Genomic DNA, 21,323 nt, shown 5'->3' on the forward strand with positions numbered 1-21,323 from the left:
TTAATAATGTTTATTTTATACACATTGTAGAATGCTATTGCTACAAAATACTATCAAAGTATCTCACACCCTACACTCTGACCAAAGTATGCAAGTGCCAAATCTGAAAAAGTGTAAATTTCAATAAATATAAAGATTAGACAAATAAAATACCAATTAAGACTATTTCTTTATCTTTATTGAGAACTTCTGGAATCAAATTTGTATCACACAAAAGTAATTATTTACCACTTACAAGAGAAAACTTACAAATAAATACGTAAATACTCTTAATCCTCAGGCTTTTCTGGGGGAGGACCGCACGGTTGAAGCATCCTCTCCATTAAATTGAACTTAACTCTAGCTTTTGACTCGTTTTCGACGATAGCAAAGTAACTCAACAAATCCGGGTGGCCCATGTAACTGCAGCATGAATCTCTGTGCTGGTTCGTTAACCACTCGTATTTCGTAGTGTCTGCGTGTCCTGTACCGATGTATTTGCTTTGAAGATGCTCAAGCTGACTATGAATATTGTATCGCTCACCCATTGTACTGCAACACAAGTTTTGAGGTTAAGTCTTTGTAATGAATGAAAGTATTAGGTAGACAGATAACAGTGATTTCATGAAAGTTACCTGGTTTTGAGAAACTTGTAAGTTAGAGATAGATTTCAGTTTATTTCTGTTTTTGTTTATTGTTTAGTGCCACTTTATAGAACACCAAAGCTTGCTAACTTGACATTGACATGAATGAATGAATGAAAACAAAACCAACCGAGCACAACACAACACTAGTGTCAAGTGTTTGTATGTAAGGAATTATTTTATAGAGCCAGTCAATCTTTTTATGTTATTATTTATTAAATCAATCATTTGTGTAACTATAGTTTAAAAATTTGCAGGTGTCTTCAAATTTAAAAATATTCTTACTGAACATTACTGAAAATTAAATACTGAAGTATCCAAACGAATTTGTAAAGGACGCAGTAAAAAAATGTATCTTGGTCAGATGACAGGCGCCATTTTCAAATTTGTTTAATCGATCATTCTGGTATTACGAGAAGATTTTACTTTAAACATATGAATTAATTAATAGATTAAACCATGAATAAAACACCGAAATTATCTGAATTAAAACAAAGCGAAGAGAGAATGAGAACGCAAGCAAAAAAAATACTACGACAGAAGTCCTCGGATATCTTGAAAAAACAAACGCATTTGTTCATGCATGACAAATGCCTTACGAAGATAGTGAGTATCCAATATTTGTTGTAGTCAGTCTATTTCATATATCATTGAACCTCGGCAAAATATGAATCATTTTTATATAATTTGTCTCTTGCAGCCCGTACCCAAGAATCCAAATCACGTAGTTTACGCATACTACCATAACAACCAAATATCGAAAATCGAAAACTTCGAAAATTTATACAATATAACCCATTTACACTTGCAATGGAATAAAATAACCAAACTGGAAGGTTTGGAAGCCATGCACTGTTTAAAAAAGTTGTATCTGGGCAATAACAAGATCAGCGTAGTAGAGAATTTAGAGGGATTGAGGTATTTAGAAGAATTGCATATAGAAAAACAGAATTTGGACGGTTCAGATGCCTTATGCTTCGACCCGAGATCCATCATTTATATTGGTGTAAGTACTCCAAAAACTGTTCAACCATTATTATTCTGCCCTTATCCCAATTACATTAGGGATAAGAACAGTATTCTACATTCATCTTCTTCTACCATAAGTACATGTCTGTCTGGCGTCATCTCACATCTAAAAGTCTCGACTTTTGTTCCACTATCTAACAAACAACGAAACTTATTGTTGCATGCGATTTTATCGTGCTTTCAGGCCTCGCTAAAAATACTAAATGTATCCGAGAACAAATTGACTGACATGGCTTGGGCGAAGCCTCTGAGGCGACTCGAAGTCCTCATAGCAAAGAAGAATATGCTGCATGATTACCAAGTAAGTTTTTTGGATGTTTTTTTTTATGTATAGTACCTACGTTGCTTCATGACTGGGTTGAGGAGGTCAGGTAGTCGCTCCTCGTAAAATACTGGCACTCTCTCTCTTTCAGTCTAACAGGACGCACAGCTGCATCCTGTTAGACTGAAAGTCAACTCTTAAGATAGCTGGGAAAAAGCTGGGCAGATGAGTAAGGGCCAGGCCACAACAGTGCGTTGCGGCGTCGCATCGCAAAAATCAACGACGCATATCATATTAATCGCATAGCTGTGCAATGTTGTTTTTGCGATGCGACGCCGCAACGCACTGTTGTGGCCTGGCCCTAAGTTAAAGTCGGTTCGGCCGAACGTGGCACAATCGTCTTTTCAACGTATTATTTTGCTAATGCATGACAAATCTTTTATTTAAAAAGGTTTAGTTATATTAAATGCTTTAATCGTTTTAATGCACTGCAGTCTACTGCTGACGAGCTTTGCACGCTGTTGGGGCTAGTGGACATCAATTTCCTGGGCAATCCCATGACGAGGAAACACCGGTATAAGGAGACCATCATCGCGAGGTGTTCGCAACTGCGTATGTATTGTTCTTGCTGGTAAAAGTACCTTCCATTGTAAGTCTTAGCAAGTCAAGCTGGATAAACTATCTGATGAGGCTTATAAAACACGACCACGACCGTTTCATTCATATGTGTAGAAAAGGTAGAGTACACTTGTGACAAATGCGCTGTTAGGGTTAAAATGCTCAAGTTGTTGATTCACTTTTTGTAACGTGAAAGTTTTGCTCTGGGCCGATATATAAGGCCAAACTACGGTAACAGTAATAGCCTTTTAGCCACAAGAAGAATTTACACTATATATTTCTTTTGCTCAATATTGCAGGGGTTTTGGACACGGTATCCATCCACAATACTTCAAAAACGTTCATGCGCAACTTCGACAAAATAGTCCGTTTGCGTCAGCTACATGAGAAGAATAAAATCGAGACAACCCGGAAAGGGGTGGACGAATTCTTCGATCTCAACATGTTGCCTGGACCGAGAGCTCAAAGTGCTCTTTCTATTTCTGAGATATCTAATGTGAAACCTAAACGTACGTCCTAAATCTTATCTTACTATCCTAGGATTCTCAATTGATTATATTGCTGTATTAAAAGACATCTAATCTTTTGAATATTTTGTTATGCAGCAGTGACAGCCTTCGATTCCACATACGCGTTTATGCCACGAGCGTTTTGGCGAACGCGAAAGAGCCCATCTCCACGCGAGGGCATTGCACCCCCAATGGAGCCCCCGCCGCCGCCGAAACAGCCCTTATCTGAAAACGAAGGCTTTCCTATAAAGGGCATACTGAAGAAACCTATGCCTATGAAATATATTTAAATATTTGTACTTAATATAATTATTTTGTAACTAGTATTTATATAAAAAATCACGTGTGCCTTATTATATTGTTCTGATACCAAAACACGTTTTATTTTTTATGCTCCCGGGATCATCAATCCGTTATCGTTCCATTTACTTTTGAGACTGTGGGCATGCCAACAGCCCTAATTTACTGTTGGTATCACACTTCCTTATTACATTATGAAGGTCGATAAGTAAACGCTCGTGGACTCACTTATGTAGTCACCTGTCGACAGGTCCTATCTCCGACATTACATTACACTTATGTTTTCGTCTCCCCTTACTATCGCACTTTCGCGTGAAAAACTATGGTGAAAACACACTCGGCGATAATTAAATTACATAAATGTGAACGCAACATTGATTTATTTGTCATTGTCATCCACTGTCAAAAACAAAAAGGTTATGTTTACAAAAATGATTTAAAATTTTAAACAATAATAGACACTAAATATAATTAAAACAAGCAAAAAATCATGGATAACGTATTAACCGCAGCTTACCAAGTTTTAAATGACGAATCTACAGGTAAATATTAACAGAAAGTCGTCTCGAATTTGTGATTTTGTTATGAGTAAGGAGGTTAACAAGTTTTTATTATTTTAGCGTTATATTTAGGCAGTGCAATAGCAGAGACGGTTGTTTTAGAGCCTCTGCAGTTCCATAGAGATTTTGTGTCGAAGAATATTCCTGTGATAATACGAGGTGGTTGTTCTAGCTGGCCAGCGGTCTCTAAGTGGAATGCCGCCTATTTCAGGTAGGAAATGGCTTTTTGGCGGAATTCCGATCATTGTGACCTTTTAAAACCTCTACCGTGACCTTATAAACGCTCAAGAACACCCATGCCCAGCGCTGGGAGTGAGAATGGACCAATCTCCACAGCTTGGGGGAGAGATTGTTGTCCAGCAGTGGACGTTTTTAAACTGTAAATACTGTAATGACGACCTTATAGAAGAGACGACTAAAACCTATTTAATGATTTTACTCATTGGAAGTAAAAAAAAAAAGTTTTAAAGTTAGAAGCGCAATTTCTACAAATGGGTCCCTTATCCTTGAATTATCCCTTAAAATTAGGTACTTTAATTTACACATTACATTAAATAAACTACATAACCTATTAATTCATGGACTTAATATATATTTTTTTAAAATTTCAGGAAAATCATGCCAGATAAGAAGGTAACGGTAGCAATTACTCCAAATGGTTTAGCCGACGGTATAACTAAGAATGACAAAGGAGAAGAGGTCTTTGTAACTCCTTGTGAAGTTCAAATGACTATGTTGGAGTTTTTGGATGGCTTGAAGCAAAAGAAGTAAGTTACCATAGAATAGAATAGAATAATAGAATAATCTTCTTCTTTTGCGTCGATGACATGTCTTATAGTAAGACTACACTTTGTCAGCCCAATATGCTGCCACAGCGAGAGTTACCATAATAATTTATTATGTCTTGCCATGTCACAATATTGGTGCACAATTCTAGATCAATAAAAGAATGTGGTGTTATGATGGAAAACAAGAACTTGAATATTTATCTTATGCTTTACATGTGAAAATGGTTCAAATAAATCTTTTTTAGTATACCTTTATTTCGGGCAACTAGGGTTCATAGAAAATATAATTACACATACTATGTTATACTTAAACACTACAACATAAAATTTTAATTATGATATTAGTATATAACATTGTGTAACCCCCGTATACCAGAGCGGGTGAATCTACACGAGACACAATTGTTTTTCTATTGTTCTCAAATGCTATATTTTTTTAATGATGATTAAATTAGATACTTATATACTTCCAGAAAGGAGTACATCCAGTACATACAAACACAGAACTCCAACTTGACTACAGACTTCCCGGAGCTGCTACCGGACGTGTTCACAGAGATACCGTTTGCCAGTGAAGCGTTTGACAAGATGCCCGATGCTGTCAACTTCTGGATGGGTGATGAGAGAGCTGTTACTTCTAGTAAGTAGAGCGTATTTGTTCATTGCACTTCCACGCAAAAAATACTGAACCGATTTCAATAAAGTTTGGTACACAATATCATGTAAATAGGTCACTTTTTATCCAGGGGCGGGAAATAGGTCCCTCTCCAGATGTTTAATCAAGGGAACAGCTAGTTACAGATATTGATTGTTAAAAGTAGTTACAAAGAGTACTAACTAATTCTCTCAGTGTTCATTTTTATTTATGTTTAGGGACCCATATTCCTTATTTGGTGTTGTCACAAGCTTGTCTTTTTCCATATTTCTTGACACCTAAAATTTCTTATAAATATTTCAGTGCACAAAGACCCTTACGAGAACATATACTGCGTGATAGACGGCTACAAGGATTTCATTCTCATCCCCCCCACCGACCTACCATTTGTGCCATACAAAAGGTACCCTCAAGCCGAGTTCACGTACAAAGATGGCAAGTGGGATATAGTGCCAACAGAATCTATGGAAGTGGGCAAGCAGACAGATACGGGGCAGGAAGTTGGGTTAAATGAGGATGTTGATCATGCTGAAGGATTGCCTTGGATTAGTATAGGTGAGATTTTGGATTTTAAGTCTGATTCTGCCCTATTACACTCTTTTGAAAATTAAAAATAATAAAAATACAGATATATCAAAACTATGACCTAGTAAATTATGGGAGCTTAAAATGTCGATTTCTTTTTTTTATAAGGCATAATGACGCACATTCTCAATGCAATTGATAAGACGCTATAATGCAATTCTAAAGAAAATTTGAGCTCTTTCATGTTTACAAAATGAGACAATTATTGTCCATGTTTGTCCTATATCACTTAAGTCATATCCATAGAACAAAAGAGAAATTATTCATTTTAACCGACTTCCCAAAAAGGAGTAAAATGTTTATATGAGGATATTCATATGCTTTTTTTCTTCCAGATCCCCTAGCCCCCAATTTAACAAAGTACCCAGAGTACAAGAAAGCTCACGCGTATAAAGTTCGGGTGAAAAAAGGCGACTGTCTGTACCTGCCTAGTCTATGGTTTCACCACGTGCGACAAAGTCACGGCTGCATTGCTGTCAACTATTGGTATGATATGGATTTCGACGTTAAATACTGTTACTTTAAAATGCTGGAGAAATTATGTGGCAAATATTGAAGAAACTTGAAAGAAATATTTGAAAAAATTTTGTGTGGACAACATCTTACAAATCATTGTGATAGTATAGACGTTGACGTAACGGAAAAATATAGTCATAATTTTAAGCTACGAAAAATTGTTACCTATTTATACAAATACAAAATTGTTAATAAAAACCATTAAAACATATTGTTCATTATTTTATTAAACAAAACAAAAGCAAACTAGAAATGAATATTAACGAGGCTGGCTTCACGAGTCTTGACGCGTCCTTGCCGTGCATGCGAATGTTCTGAAATCAACGAATTATTCTTAAGTATAATAAATTATAGTAAATAAATTATAGTAATAACAAATTATAGAGAAACTTGCTGAAGAGTTTGTTTTTTTTGCTGGAACTACTGGTCCGATTTGAAAATTCATTTCAGTGTTAGATAGCCCATTTTTCGAGGAAGGCTTTAGGCTACTTTTTATCCGGGTTCGTTCGTTTTATCCCCATGTTCGGGTTCCCATGGGATGCGGGTGAAACCGCTGGCGCAAGAAAAAGAACATGACCTGGGTCTCCCCACATTTATCACCGTACAAGTGCGTATCAACACACTACTCGACATCGCCGCTACACAAACGGCTCGTTTCACCGTCAGCCACGCCGCGCGACGCGTCGTCCGAGCCGATGCGAATGGAATTTAGTAAAACCCTTTACGAAAAAAAAGTCTTTTTTGACCGGTGTTAGGCAATTTCGCGTTGATAAATGTAAGTAGAGACCTTTACCATGATATCCGGATAGACGTTGGACCGTGGCATAATGAAGTCAAGCTTGCATTGTCCGCGCGGCGAACACACGCCGACCACGTTCTGAGTGACGCACGCGCTGCCGGTCCGCCATGCGCGCAGCACCGTCTCGTTGCACGAGTAGTCCTCGCATAGACGGATTGTTATGTTCGCTGGGAGATAAAGATAATGTTGGTTTTATAATATCATGGTGTCGCCAATCCGTGTAAGTTTAGTGGGATCGCCTTTTAAAGGTACAACCTGAACTACTATGTATGTTTCAAAAGTCAAGTTAACAATCATTATTTATTTTATTTTATTTGGGTAAACAAACGATACCACATCACATAGTTCTGTATATAAAAAGTAACAAGAGGTTGTTTTAAACAAAATCAATGCAGTAACACACATATTAACAAACAAATAAACCTATGCTATGAGAAAACATTATTGCTAACTTAGTAATAATAAATAATCTAACATCTTTGCAGTTTCAGACCACTTGACCAATCAGGCACTACATAAAACATCCATATCGTTCAGTACCTACATTAATAATAAATTATAGTTATTGTTTTCGTGCATATCATGTCTCCGATGGTGTACTCCGGTCTTCTACCTGCCCAGTTACCAAGTTATTTAGGTGCAATATGTTATTAGTTCCATTACTCTATCAGCCGTCACACTAACATCAGTGTCCACCATACTCTTCTCAAACCCGGTCCCACCATCATCTTCCTTCATCATTATACTTCAGACATAGGTCTACCTCCTTACCTACTTACCAAAATTACAAAACCTGCAAAAATCTACAAAGTACTTCATCATCATCTACCAAATACACTTACGTCCCCTATAATCCTCGTCAGGCCAATTATCAGGTATTGGCTTGTCGCTGGCGAGTCTCTCGCGCACCACCTCCTCGGCGCCCACGCATTGGAAGCGGCCGCCGACCACGGGTACTTCACAGCAGATACCGCACAAGTCCATATCGCCCAGCAATGATGACTGTTGACGAAAATCTAGATATATTTTTCTTTGTTAGGATCTCCAACAATAGATGTAGGTACATATAACATGACACAGGTATGATAAAATAGGAATATTGTCGGTGTATTCCTTCACTTATAGGAGACCACAGCTAATATATTTGTAGGCTAAGCGATAAAATTGGGGAAGGCTCAAGGCTCTAAATGTAGGTAGGTAGATATTCGAAAGATTCAAGACATACTTGGGTACCTACGTACCTATATTTTTTTATAGAGGTGTTATAGGCTACGTTTGAAGTAGAAGTATGTAGTAGGCAAGTAGAAGTGCATAAGAATATGTATAATGTTGTATCTACCCAAAAGCATTTGAAGAAAATTTTACACAGGCCTACCATAACTTTACAAGAATCGTAAGGTAAAAACAGGGGCTTGAATCTGCTAATTTTACTTAAGCGACATACGATTGAGATCCAATTACCTACGACGCAATTACGATTGAGTCGTAGGTATGAGGCATTCCGCAATTTTTATCCTTTTCTGTGACTTAATAATAAATCATCATCTGTGACTTAATTGTCTGATTTACGATTACAATATGATTGCAGAGCAGACTACCCTATAGATCAGACTTATAAAATGTCATTGGAATACCTACGATTGGTCTTATATAGTAGGTAGCAGAATGCCCGCTTAGGTTAAAACTGCTATTGAGATTCCTAATTGTCACATTATTAACTTACCAGAATCAAGCCCCAGGCATATTTCCAAGCAGATATACTTACCTAGGTACCTACTCCTTAATAAACACAAATAAATGATGTAAACGACCATAGAATAAACACAAGAAATAAAAAGGACTAAGGGACCACTATTTTGTGTCACTAATGTTGTGATTTGTAAATATCTAAGATAAAAGTGTATTTTAGAATAAGAAATATAATTACAAAGGCATTTTATTTTACTAATTTATTATACTGGCAACCCACAATCATTATTGTATTTTATTTTTACCGGAAGTTGTGGTTGTGATTTGTAAATTTTTAACAAATAAAATATTATTTAGAATAAGAAATATATTTTATATAATTATAATCGCATATTAATTTTTAAATGATGTTCACATTAATTGTTGTATTTAATCTTCACCGGAAGTTGAAATGCATTTAAAATGTCAATTTATACAGGAAGTGTGTCTTCTTTATATTGGCGGGAAAGGTATTACAATATTTTCAACCAGAATAGTCTTTTAAATTAAATTGTACATAAGTGGAAAGGGTTGAAAATATTTATACTTTAATAGTTTGTATGTTGTTATGTATTTCGAATATTTTTAAGGAAGTTGTGTAAAAATAAAACAATAAGTGTATTGATTACTGCTGCTTTCTTGTTCAGTAGATTGTAAGTTCAGGCAGTTGAGATTGTGAATTCGAAGCGTCGACATCAAGAAGTAATAATCTTGTAGTCTTATTTCGATTGTAGAAGAATAGTAATTAAAGTATTTATTTTCAACTCTGATTTTATTACACTAAGTTCGAACTTAGAACCCAAAACCTTGCCATAATCCTTGACAGTACCTACCTGTATAAATCCCCTTCTGGGTTGTTGCTCGTGTTTCTTCAAACACTCGCATTCCCGGAGCCCTAGACGGGCGCACTCAGCCGCGTGGCAGGACCCATCCGGTAGACATCTGCCGTTCAGCCCACAGCGACAATCGGATGACAGGACTGGGCACGTACACTCTTGATCCTGAGTCCGGCAGTCCTGGAAGAGATGCAGTGTTTTATTTACGTAGGTACAATAGGAAAATTTGGGTTTAGTTGCATGCATATAGGTAGGTTTATGTAGACTTCGCTCGTTCAGACATTGTATTCTTAAAACATGGACTTGGATTATTTTGATAATTTAAGCAGATATGGTAGAAATTAGGTATGCAGTCAAAACAGAAGCCATTTAATAAAATTCATTCGAAATTTTCGTCATTCAGTATAATTTTCCAAAGGGATCAGGTAGGATATCCGAAGCCTAAATGAAAAGTGAGGCAGGAACTGAGTAAACCTATCAACAACAAATGCTTCCCTTTCACATTAAAGTCACAACCAATCCACCACGAAATCACAAAGTCAACACCAAAAAACGAAGGCCAAGGTCCAATTTAGATTTCCAATACTTATAGCAAAATGGGTCGCTACGCCAAGCGGCTCCGTTTTAACAATGTTGATTCAAAATGGCCGAATCTTTGCTTAAACAAAGAAGCTAGAGGCACGTTCCTCTGATTTAAAGGATGAATAATATTTAGAACACATTAAATCTGGAGTAAATAACTGTTCCAAGTTACGACACCAATTTCTCTATCTTTGAGATGGTCACGAAGTCTAGATTATGTATGAAGGTCTTAAGACTCTATTTATTTTTGGGAAAATACCTACTTCTTGTTCTTGGTATAACAACCGATTGTTTTCTGCAAATATTATTGTTCGTGAACTACGTCGTAACTACCCCAATACTATACTCGTGTCTTCAGTGTTTTAGGTGTAGGTAGGTACTAATTGTGTTACAAGGTCTTACCCCAATGGGATCACAGCTTAAAATTTTAATGTGCTTAAAAAAAGCTTAGATAATGTTCAATAACCTCCTAATGAGCTGTCATTTCAAATTTAACATTGTTCATTCGTATGACCGCTTTTAACCAGATAGAAGCTTGTTGAAAAGTTCGAGTTCACAGAAATTAAGTACCTAGTGCTTTTTTATACGGCCCGAGAATTAAAAAAAGATACGCATATATTCTTTACTTGGTTTTCCTCTTTGGACATATACTTAATCAACAACCATAAACGATCTATGTACTCTTTCACACCATATTTATTTAAATAACGCATACTTAATTGTATTGAGTTTGTTGTAATGAGTTACCTCGTTATTTAATCGAGACTCGTTACCTAATCGAGATTGTCGCACTTGCTAGGCTTATCGTTTCCTAAAAATAGTGTCATATAAACTTCCTAAAGGACAGGTCTTGATAGGTATTAATTTTAAGCACAGGGCACTGGAGCACTTGTTAGGTATTTTAAATAATTTCCAAAATCTACAAACCTTAACTAGGTACCTACAATAAGATTCTAAAGCTACAATAAAACTACAAAATTAATGAACGAATTTATTACACGAAAATACAGTGAACATTTTCTACAAAATATTATAAAAAATATAAAAAGTAAATCAAATAAAAATATAAAAAAATACAATAAATATAAAAAATACAATGAATAAAAAAGGAAAATACAATGGCGTTCAAAAAAAACATTTTACATAGATAACAATGAGTATAGATATTAGGATTATACTACTAACAATACCACTCTTTATGAGGTCGGCTAGCTGGCATTTCGCGGTGCAGCATAACCCTTGTGACGGATGGCACATCGCTGAAGGTGCTACGGAACATCCTTCTTTGTGCAACGTTCTGGAAGAAAAACCAGACAAAGTAAGCTAAGGACAATAAGATTGATAAGTCATTCCATTTCATACAGTATTTTTCATCAAGTTAATTTATTTATGGTTGGTAGCTCATGGCTAAATAACAGTCTTAAGGGTCGATGGATTAAGTAACGGATTGAAGAGGTCAGTAAAACAATGGTGCTTCGCTGCTTTGGCTGCAACCGGCTAGACTGGAATCCAAGAACATAGGTACCCGGGAAGTGTAAGGCAGGTGGATTATGAATTTATGAACAAAATAATGAATACCCTTCTTCGAAGACCACAGCACCACCACCTCGAGGCGTGCAGCACGGGTCCTTGTGGATGCAGCGGGATGGAAGTCCACAGTCACACGCCTCGCCTTTTTCTACTATACCTGTTTGTAACATTTTAATATGATGCTTTACTTAACATACTTATGATATGTGGGGACCTACGATCTGTTTTCCAATATGAATGAAGGTCACAGTATTCTAGAGATTACAGCATTTTTTTTTGTTGTAGACTAACTCGAATGGCCTTTAGTAGTATTCAGGTTAGTTTAGTACCTTAGTTAAAGTAATCACCTAGCAGCAGTCAAAGGAAAGTGAACTTTACCATTCCCGCAATAAGGTTGATCTTCCTCCAACAGACAATAGCTCATGCTGCTGAGCGTGGCTGCGATCAGACGCTTGCTGCACAGCGAGAACTCGAAGTTCATCCCGTTGATGGCCGTGGAAGACTGGGAGCCCATCAGGTAGCCGCGACACTCCGGGTCCGGGAAGTTGTCGTCGTGGTGCGCGCCAAAACTGTGGCCTGAGGAAATGACGAACTGAGGAATTAGGACTCAATCTCCTTTTCAAGTGTGATGCAGATGCAGAGGAAAATACCTGTTGACCAACAAATCCCTCTGACATCATCTAATTGAGCCAGGGGACAAAGAATTAAAATAGTACGTTTCAGTTTGCTTAGTGGAATTTACCATAGTAGGTATATATCAGTTACAGATACAGTTCAACTAGGTATTCCAAGATTTCATGCAGGCCAAAAGGTTTGAAGGGAATTGTTTCAGTTGAGTCAGAAGCCAGTAAGTATAACACCAGTCTAAACAGAGTCAGATAAGGCAGTCGCTTCTTGTAAAACACTGGTACCCAGCTGCATCCGGTTATACTGGAAGCTGACCCCATGATTGGGGAAAAAACCTCGGGAGATGATGTATATACTCTTACCCATTTCATGAGCTAGTGTGAGGGCAGCGATCCTCTCAGGCACCCTGGCCTTCTCATCGGTGGTAGCATGTGCGATGGCCAGGGTGTTGAAGGAGCGACCATACGCGCGCCGGTCACACAGTCCGCCCGCTGCGCCGCCCACGCCGCCGCCCAGAGACGTGAAACTGACGAAACAAAAACAAGAAGTAAAATTAGGTTCAGTTCCTTATGAATTTTATACTGTATGTGGAGAAGAGCCTGAAATCGCCAATCCGCCTTTATTCAAAATGAAAAGAGATTTAATAGTGACATCACACTTAAACGTTGAATTAGGAGCAGGTAGGTACCTAGGTGTAAAGGTATTTTCCAATCGGGGCTTCATCAAAATAATATCAATTAATTGTAAAAAGAGGAACAATGCAGTACAATCGTATAAAAAGAGAACCCTGTACTTCATAAATAAAAATCTTTGTCTCACCTCAATCCCAAAGTCCTATTATGGAAGGCGTGGCCAGAGAAGGCAACTCCTAAACACACTTCTGACAGGCGTCGCAATCTGGCGAACCGCATCAGGTAACTTCTGCCGTCTATCGCCTTGTCTGTCAGAAGGTCCCCGAACACCCGCGTGTTTGTCTCGTCTGACGTCAGCACCAGGATATACTTCACTGAGAAACCTAGACAATTGAGAAGATTTAAAAGAAGAATAAACTCCCTAATTGTCTTTTTACACGCTTTTTATTAGCTTCACCTGTATGTTTGTAGGTTTGTATGTTTGTATGTTTGTTTGTAACCGACTTCTTTGGGCGCGATTTTGACCCACTTTAAACGGCCAGATTTCGTTCAAACTTTGTAGATTTATTGAGGACCGATGACAATACACTAATTTGATAAAATTATTCCATTTTAACCGACTTCCCAAAAAGGAGGAGGTTACACATACACATCGATTACTCCGAGGTTTATAGACCGATTTACGTGATTCTTTTTTTGTTCGACTTGGAATAGCTGCCAGTTGGTCCCATATTCATCAGGTCAGGATCTGATGTTGGAAACCCTGAGAAATCGAGGGCAACCTTCAAAACTTGTAGGCATACATAGGGTAAAAACTTGACACTCAGGTGTACGCCTAAAAGCACTATTCAACTGTGAAGATTTGGAGCTGACCTGATGATGGAGACCAGAGAGGGTCGAGGGAACTCGACAACTGAATATGTAAACTACCTCGTGTTTTAGCTTAAATTATTTGTATTGACAAGACCTTTGCAACAGTGAAGGATTGGAGCTGACCTGATGATGGAGACCAGAGAAAATGGAGGGAACTCGACAACTGAATATGTAAACTACCTCGTGTTTGGGCTTAAATTATTCGTATTGACAAGACCTATGCAACAGTGAAGGTGTGGAGCTGACCTGATGATGGAGACCAGAGAAAGTCAAGGGAACTCGACAACTGAATATGTAAAATACCTCGTTTGGACTTATATTCTTTGTATTGATGAGAACTTCCCACTTGTATGGATAGTGACAACTATTCGTATCACTGAAAAGCTTTAAATAAATAACCTTTTTACAAAAAATTAAACCGAGTTCCCAAAACACTAAAAAGCAAAAAACTAATTTTAGGTGCATCGGCCTAGAAGTCGGTGGCAAAATTAACTTAGTAACATCCATTAGACACCGACTTCTAGGCTTTTCAATTTGCAAAATATGATCTTTGTTAATTTATATAATTTTCATCTATAGTCGATAAGGTAAGAAAATTAATTAAAATTTTCTAGAATTTTTCTCTACAGTCGATAAGGCAGGACTCGATGTTAATTTTTATTTCCAATAATTATCTTTACCCGTTTTCTCTAATATTGACAAATTTTTGTATACTAAAGAGAATTTTAATTCTACAAAACAAATAATAGTTTGAAAACAAACTAAAAGTAGAAAATAAATAATAGTTTAAAAACTAAAAACACGCTTTTATAGAAAAACGAACTAAAAATAGGAAATAAATTTTAATGAATTTAAATTAAGAAAACAGTGTTAAAAATTTCAATGAATATAAATTAATAATAGTGTGAATACAAAAAAAATATATTTAAAAAAAGCGTGGGGTGCTTTTTAAGATATTATCGAAATGAAAATCACTGTACTCATATCTGTCAATAAAATATTTATAACTATTGACACCATGCACCCCACGCTTTTTTTTAATATTTTTTTTGTATTCACACTATTATTAATTTATATTCATTGAAATTTTTAACACTGTTTTCTTAATTTAAATTCATTAAAATTTATTTCCTATTTTTTAGTTCGTTTTTCTATAAAAAGCGTGTTTTTTAGTTTTTTTAAACTATTATTTATTTTTATTTAGGCAGATGTCCACTTTTTCGACCAGTATAATTATTTTTCATTGCGTATGGGACCTCCTTTCTGGTCAAGGCATTAATGTTTCTTCAGTAAGAAGACTAGGATATTGTGTATGTTATCTGTGTCTCTATGTATCTTACCAATGTTATCTGGCACACCATCTTCATTGAAGTCAGCATTCCTAAATATGATATCAGCTTGAGCGACCGCATGCATCATTCGTCTCACAACATGCTTCAAACTGGAGTTGGCATCTTTCTCAAAGAACTCTTTATCAGCCAGGAGTAGAAGGTCACAGATCCTCGCGCGAGCCACGCCGGGAACCCTCTGTCGGTCTTCTATTCGGAAGGGGAAGAAAGGAACGCGATCTAACATTTTGAACTGAAAAAGAACATGAACGCTTAGATATTTTGGACCCTAGAAATGTATTAAAACCATGGTCCAATAGCCAGAAATTAAAATGTGTAAGTAAGTAACAAATATTAACGATTCTGCATTCTAGCATGAATAAGCTCTCATAGATGTTGGGATAGTAGAAAAATATTGACTACTAGGAAACTATTTATCCTATCGATGGTTTATGATTTGGATCGACCTACTGACTGGGGAATTTCCTGAGAGAATTTGTGACGTCAATAAGTCCTGTCTTAAGGCAAACATATCCCAGAATCTACTTAACCATAGACACCAATGCTGCAAGGAGGTCACTATAATAAGCCATCATCTTCACCTGATCACCTGTGCATATTCGCGTCGGGACCGTGGCGCCGCCATATTGTCGTCTTCGAAAGCCCCAAAGAATTTCTTCGGGTCATCATAGCCGTAGGGGTCTGCGTGAAGAGTTCTGTTTCCTGGGAAATATGTACAATTGAATATTTTCTTTATTTGACGACTACCGATTTCAAGAAAGTATCCTTCGGCTTGTTAAACTCAAAAACTAATGCTACTGTTTGTTTTTGATGAAAGAGTAAATTGTATGTAGGCAAAAATAACAAAGTATAAGAATATTAATGAGTTTGTTAAGATAATAAAGAGAATACCGTAGGTACATAACTTTCAAAATTACGATCAAAAGTTAGAAATTACAAACCTCAAAAGTTTGTGATATTTTGCAGTTTATATTTCAAGGTCTGGAAAGTTTTATTGATATGAAAATCGCTTTACCATTAAATGAAAGTAAGTAGTCGGCTTCAACATACAATAGGCAACAAATCAATGATTAAATCTTTCAATTACTCTTAGAGTACGCGGTTAAAACCAGTTTTCGTTGGATCGCGTAATTGACAAATCTCATATCCTGTGCCAAAGTTAAAGAATGATAAAATACTAGCTACAATAATATGCTCACCCAAATGCAATACTCCATAGAACTGCAGGTCTTCCCCGATGTAGCCCTCAGCAGTGCCAGAAGACGGGTCTTCCACGGGAAAGCCGTATGCCATGGTGATGTCAGATAATGGGAAGCCGCCTTTGTCCTGGATCTCATCTTCGGGTTCCAAATATAAAGTTGTGTGATGGGATGCTAGGGTTGATGCGCCTGAGACAAAATATAATCATATAATCTTAAATTACTAACCCTTAATTAATGTTGTAAATGCGAAAATAGTTCTGTAGTTTTTGTCGCAATTTCATTCCAAAAAAGCTGACCAACTTAAATAAAATTTGCTGCAGATGGTCTATTAGGTAGTGAGCCTGAGAAAGGACGTAGGCTAGTCTTTGCTAGGGTGCAGGATTTCCTTTGGGGCGTTGGTGGAATTCAGAGAACAGAGTAGTGGTAGTAGTTTATACTTTAGGACTTATGTTTTAGAAGACGAAATTTTTGATAGTAGATTCTATCAATTATTGGCAATAAAATTCAGCGTTTAAAAGACTGTATTTAAGTTTACCAAGAGGCTGCAACTTCAAGCACAGTAAATGCACTTCTTTTCCGAACTTAGCTTCTAAGACCTGGTACCCATAAGCACTGCAGACAGTATGATGCTGATTCGTGATGTCCACGCCAGTCACACTGATCAGTAGACACGCACATACCACCAGAATTGAGGACATGGCACAATTTGGAATTTCATTTCATCAGGCCATATTTTCTAAAATGTGTTTGCTGTGTTACTTGTCAGAATGACAGAGTTTTTAAGTTTTCTGCATGGCATGGAAACTTTTTGATCGAAAAGTTTTAGGTTGCATGTAAAGAGTTTTCATTCTGATTCTGTTTACATTATTATCGTCATATTTTATTTCACACACAAAGGGTTCAGTTCAAATAATAGGGGAGTTATTGATAAAGAAATTATTTTAGGTTCGACCCATATGGAAGCCCTGCTTAACATGACATCAAGCAGAATACATGACTCTGGTAAGATTCTGCAGGATTCCTACCAAGCCGTAGGTACGCCGGCGGGCGTCCGTACACAAATATATTTTTGGCCCCGAAATTCCCATCGAATGGGTCTTCTTATAGTTCCTAGGGCCCTAACTATAGGTCTCAGAGCTGAGATCTTTCTAAAACCGACCATTAGTGCCTAATGACCTAAATGAGTCGCCACATTGCATTCAAATGCTATTTTCATGGCGGCAGTCGTATAATTTGAATAATAATTAAATTCTGTTTAAATAAACGTGTGTTCCTAGTGTATGGTGCATCTGTGAGTTTGTTTGTCGCAAATAAAATTTTGAAAAATAAATTTTACTTAAGGTAAATAGGTTTTTTTTTATTGAAAATCCAATGCTGCATTCAAAATATTAAGCGCATACTTAAACACTCGGGGCGAAACTTGGTTAGTTAAGCTATGTAAGTTAGTAGCAGGAGATAACCCAGTAAAAAAAACTAAATAAATGAATCAGTTACGCCATTGAGCAATTGTTTTATTATTAAGTGTTGATACAATAACTTACTAATAATGACACACTGACACACATTTAAAAAGTAATTGAAACGAAGATGCTTGTCATACTTATTGCGAGTTTATTATAAAAGCTTGCAAATTTTATTTACACAGGTTAATTATGTAAGAAAAATATAATTTTATGTAATTTAAAGTTGGTTACTGTTGATAATGTTGTTAAGGCTTGAATTTATTAGCTATTTTAACCGACTTCCCAAAAAGGAGGAGGTTCTCAATTCGTCGTGATCTTTTTTTATTATGTTCAACGATTACTCGAAGACGCCTGGACCGATTTGCTTTTTTTTATTTTTTTTTTTATGGTTAAACAGACGATAAAATCTAAGCAATGGCCGCGTCAAAAGCCTAGTAGTCCGGTTCTCAAGTGTGAGCAAACTATATATAAATTAATTAGCTCACGTGAAGCTTGCTAACAGCTTACTCCGAAGCTATGTCGTGTCTAACATCAGACGGGTAGCTAATGACAAGGAGCTTCGCAGACCTCGGATATAGGTAATGTGTAGATGTAGGAAATATGGATGTGACTACGTACAGCTGGATATTACTTAGTCTTAATTTGTGGAAGGAAACATTAAAATAGAACTTGAGAGATTTACTTAAATCCCGTGTGAATTTCTTTGCGCACCCGGATAAAATGTAGCTAAGTACATACGTAGTCTTTGTCGATATATGGGTTAGTTAAACTTTGAAATAATTTTGATAAATAGGAAAAGTGGTTCTTGAGATTAGCGTGTTCAAGCGAAGGAACTATTCAACTTTATAATAAGTATTAGTCACAACGAATACATTTTAATGTTAATGCCTTCTTCCCAATATCCAATCACCAAACACCTGTCCTATTCGTTCTCTTAGTCGCATTCGCTCTTATTATCGCTCTTATCAATAATACAATTTACGCACATCCAGATTAAACTCTACATCCGTGTCTATCCTAGCTAAGCAATCAACATAAGCTAATACACTAACTTAGCGGATTCCAGGAACGGAAATACAGGATCTTTTTTTAGAATTGTGACTAAGTTGTAACACCTCGCACTCTTTGTAACGGACTCATTAGAGCTTGTAACTTGGTCTAAGCGTGAGCTTTTAAGCGCCTTCATCACTTTTAAATTACATTAAATAGTTACAGGTTTAAGTTAGCGATTTTTGTAGGAACTGTACTTACTTAATTGGCCCTATTCGGTATATAGGTCTTCGAAGTAGACGATATGAGCTAGGTCATTTAAAAACATTTTGAAAAGAATGTCAGTAATTTGTATGATTGAAAAATTATGACGAATTTTAGTTTTGGTTTTCAATCATGTCACATACTTAGTGTTTAATGAAAAGATCATAAAAAAGTTTCAAGGGTATTGTTTTTTTATCCGCCTTTTCTTTTCGTAACAACTCGTTATTATTTTATCACCCTATTTTCGTACTTTTGCTAAAATAGTCATTGTAAATCATTGCACGAATATTTCCGATTAGGTAGGTATTATCCGGAATGGTTAAAAATTGCATGTAATTTATTATGTGCGTTTAATCATCAAAGTTATCGAGTGAACTCCCATTTATCATTTTGTTATAAATTATTATATTAACAAACTTAAGTTAAGGTGAAAGTTTAACAAGGTTTATGTAGGTAACGATTACGGTATAATTTTATTAAAAGAATGCTTTTACTTTCTATGATAAATATTTTATAGACATCGACCTATATAAAAAGTAAGTATATTTGTAGGTAAGGTATCGTATAAAAGGCAGCACGTACAAACTATAATATTATTTTAAAACAATCTTGTTATTTCTCCTCTGATTGTCAATCAACTTCTTTGTAAAAAGTAAAAGTAATCGTTTCTTCGTATGTAGATTCTAAAGTGATTAATAACATGCAGGTCAGGGGTTAAAGAAAGACACACAACACAGATAACACGAAATAAATTCCTAATCTCTCAGATTAGGTACACTCGTGGGCGTTCTCACAAAAACTAGTACCACATTTTCATTTATCAGCCACCAATAAATCTATGATAAAAGTACCGTAAAGTACCGTTGGCACTTTGGTACCGCTACAAGGTGCCATCTGTTGTAAGTTATGTGAAATCTGTACTATAATTTATCGGCGCCAAGCATGAATACCGCGGCGCCTGCGATGCGTTTTTGCACGCGATCCAGTCTATTTTTAACTGGCAACACTTAGGAGTATTATTAGAAGGAGGTTGTAGTTGTTGTTTGTCTATTTTTATTACGCTGTATGGGGATGTGTGACCCGCGGCGAATGAATTCCATGAGCACTTTGATTTGTGCTACCTCCCTTTGCATTGAAAATATAGAGGCGCCCATAACGCTTGAGGGGATAGTAAAGACTAGTAAGTTGTTCGCATTGAAAATAAACTGACGGAAAGCATCAGCTTTGAACTTTTTCTATGAAGCCTTTTGAACTTTTTGCTAAATGCAACTGGAAATGGCCAAGCATGTCTAACAATCAAGTATTTAGTAACTACGCATGCGCATGCGTCTTTTTGTCGTTGTGTGTTGCGTCGTCTATGTCGCACCTAAAATATGTGCCATTTAGTACTCAGTAGGTGCGTTCATATCTGCAACAATTTACCCTCAGAAGCCTTGATATCATTGTTATTGTATCAAAGAATGACAAATTATTATGTATTATGATTACATTTAAAAAGTAAGTTATGAGTATGACTCTCTACGCACGAAGTATTGAAGGTGTGAAACCATCAGATGTTTTGTTTAAAATGTCATAATATTTGTACCATTGTTAATAGGTTTGTAGCTCAATGTAGTAAAAAGTCATATTGTTCATATTGTTGATCATGTGACAGCTACTCTTACCTTTATTTTATAAAGAAGAAAGATTTGTAGGTAAACTCAAAAACTATCGGTATGGTACATGGATCGATTTGGATTTTTGTTCACTGTTGGGAAGCTACACTAACCCTGAGTGACACGGGCTATATTAAATAAGGGTCTGGGAAGATTTTGTATTTGTATGTACTTTCTAAGTAAGTATGTATATTTTGGTCACCAATGACTGATTAAAGGTGAAGGAAAGCTTTAAAGCTTTAGAGCGTGGTGATTACCATTCATTACTTTTCGGAGTGAGAGGAGGCCTGTGCCCAGCAGTGGGACAATAAAAAGGCTGATGACGATGAGGGAAAGAATCCCCTGGGA

The 21,323-nt window shown here is 36.5% G+C and overlaps 3 protein-coding genes across 3 annotated transcripts; 1 reads left to right on the plus strand and 2 right to left on the minus strand.

The window, feature by feature from the left end:
* Window positions 1–156: 156 nt before the first annotated feature.
* Window positions 157–772, minus strand: LOC110379434 (splicing factor 3B subunit 5). Its single transcript, XM_021339106.3, has 2 exons — window positions 615–772; window positions 157–531 (listed from the first exon to the last, which is right to left on the minus strand). Exon 2 carries the CDS (start codon window positions 525–527, stop codon window positions 270–272), a length of 258 nt encoding a protein of 85 aa, XP_021194781.1. The 5' UTR covers window positions 528–531; window positions 615–772; the 3' UTR covers window positions 157–269.
* A 203-nt stretch (window positions 773–975) lies between these two features.
* On the plus strand, window positions 976–6,502 carry LOC126055676 (jmjC domain-containing protein E). The gene is made up of 10 exons (XM_064041662.1): window positions 976–1,229; window positions 1,324–1,629; window positions 1,837–1,953; window positions 2,409–2,526; window positions 2,832–3,041; window positions 3,138–3,237; window positions 4,513–4,668; window positions 5,163–5,329; window positions 5,648–5,899; window positions 6,265–6,502. The coding sequence occupies exons 1-10, from the start codon at window positions 1,083–1,085 to the stop codon at window positions 6,483–6,485; spliced, it is 1,794 nt and encodes a 597-aa protein (XP_063897732.1). The 5' UTR covers window positions 976–1,082; the 3' UTR covers window positions 6,486–6,502.
* Window positions 6,503–6,654: 152 nt separating this feature from the next.
* Window positions 6,655–17,363, minus strand: LOC110379443 (disintegrin and metalloproteinase domain-containing protein 10). Its single transcript, XM_064041566.1, has 13 exons — window positions 17,139–17,363; window positions 16,601–16,789; window positions 15,991–16,103; window positions 15,393–15,633; window positions 13,367–13,562; window positions 12,910–13,073; window positions 12,299–12,496; window positions 11,969–12,077; window positions 11,576–11,687; window positions 9,806–9,988; window positions 8,087–8,246; window positions 7,239–7,411; window positions 6,655–6,759 (listed from the first exon to the last, which is right to left on the minus strand). The coding sequence occupies exons 1-13, from the start codon at window positions 17,299–17,301 to the stop codon at window positions 6,664–6,666; spliced, it is 2,097 nt and encodes a 698-aa protein (XP_063897636.1). The 5' UTR covers window positions 17,302–17,363; the 3' UTR covers window positions 6,655–6,663.
* Between the last annotated feature and the right edge of the window lie 3,960 nt (window positions 17,364–21,323).

The sequence above is a fragment of the Helicoverpa armigera genome, chromosome 25 (genome assembly GCF_030705265.1).
Source record: "Helicoverpa armigera isolate CAAS_96S chromosome 25, ASM3070526v1, whole genome shotgun sequence".
Lineage (NCBI taxonomy): Eukaryota > Metazoa > Arthropoda > Insecta > Lepidoptera > Noctuidae > Helicoverpa > Helicoverpa armigera.

What these genes read in the sequence shown, in the direction of transcription:
- LOC126055676 (XM_064041662.1), top strand. Translation starts at nt 1,083, where the DNA reads ATGAATAAAACACCGAAATTATCTGAATTAAAACAAAGCGAAGAGAGA. An exon ending in ACAAATGCCTTACGAAGATA is followed by an intron (nt 1,230 to 1,323) that starts GTGAGTATCCAA and finishes TGTCTCTTGCAG; the next exon opens with CCCGTACCCAAGAATCCAAA. An exon ending in CGCGAGGTGTTCGCAACTGC is followed by an intron (nt 2,527 to 2,831) that starts GTATGTATTGTT and finishes TCAATATTGCAG; the next exon opens with GGGTTTTGGACACGGTATCC.
- LOC110379443 (XM_064041566.1), bottom strand. Translation starts at nt 17,301, where the DNA reads ATGTCCTCAATTCTGGTGGTATGTGCGTGTCTACTGATCAGTGTGACT. An exon ending in TGGTGTGCCAGATAACATTG is followed by an intron (nt 13,563 to 15,392) that starts GTAAGATACATA and finishes TCAATTGTCTAG; the next exon opens with GTTTCTCAGTGAAGTATATC. An exon ending in TCAACCTTATTGCGGGAATG is followed by an intron (nt 12,078 to 12,298) that starts GTAAAGTTCACT and finishes TGTTACAAACAG; the next exon opens with GTATAGTAGAAAAAGGCGAG.
- LOC110379434 (XM_021339106.3), bottom strand. Translation starts at nt 527, where the DNA reads ATGGGTGAGCGATACAATATTCATAGTCAGCTTGAGCATCTTCAAAGC.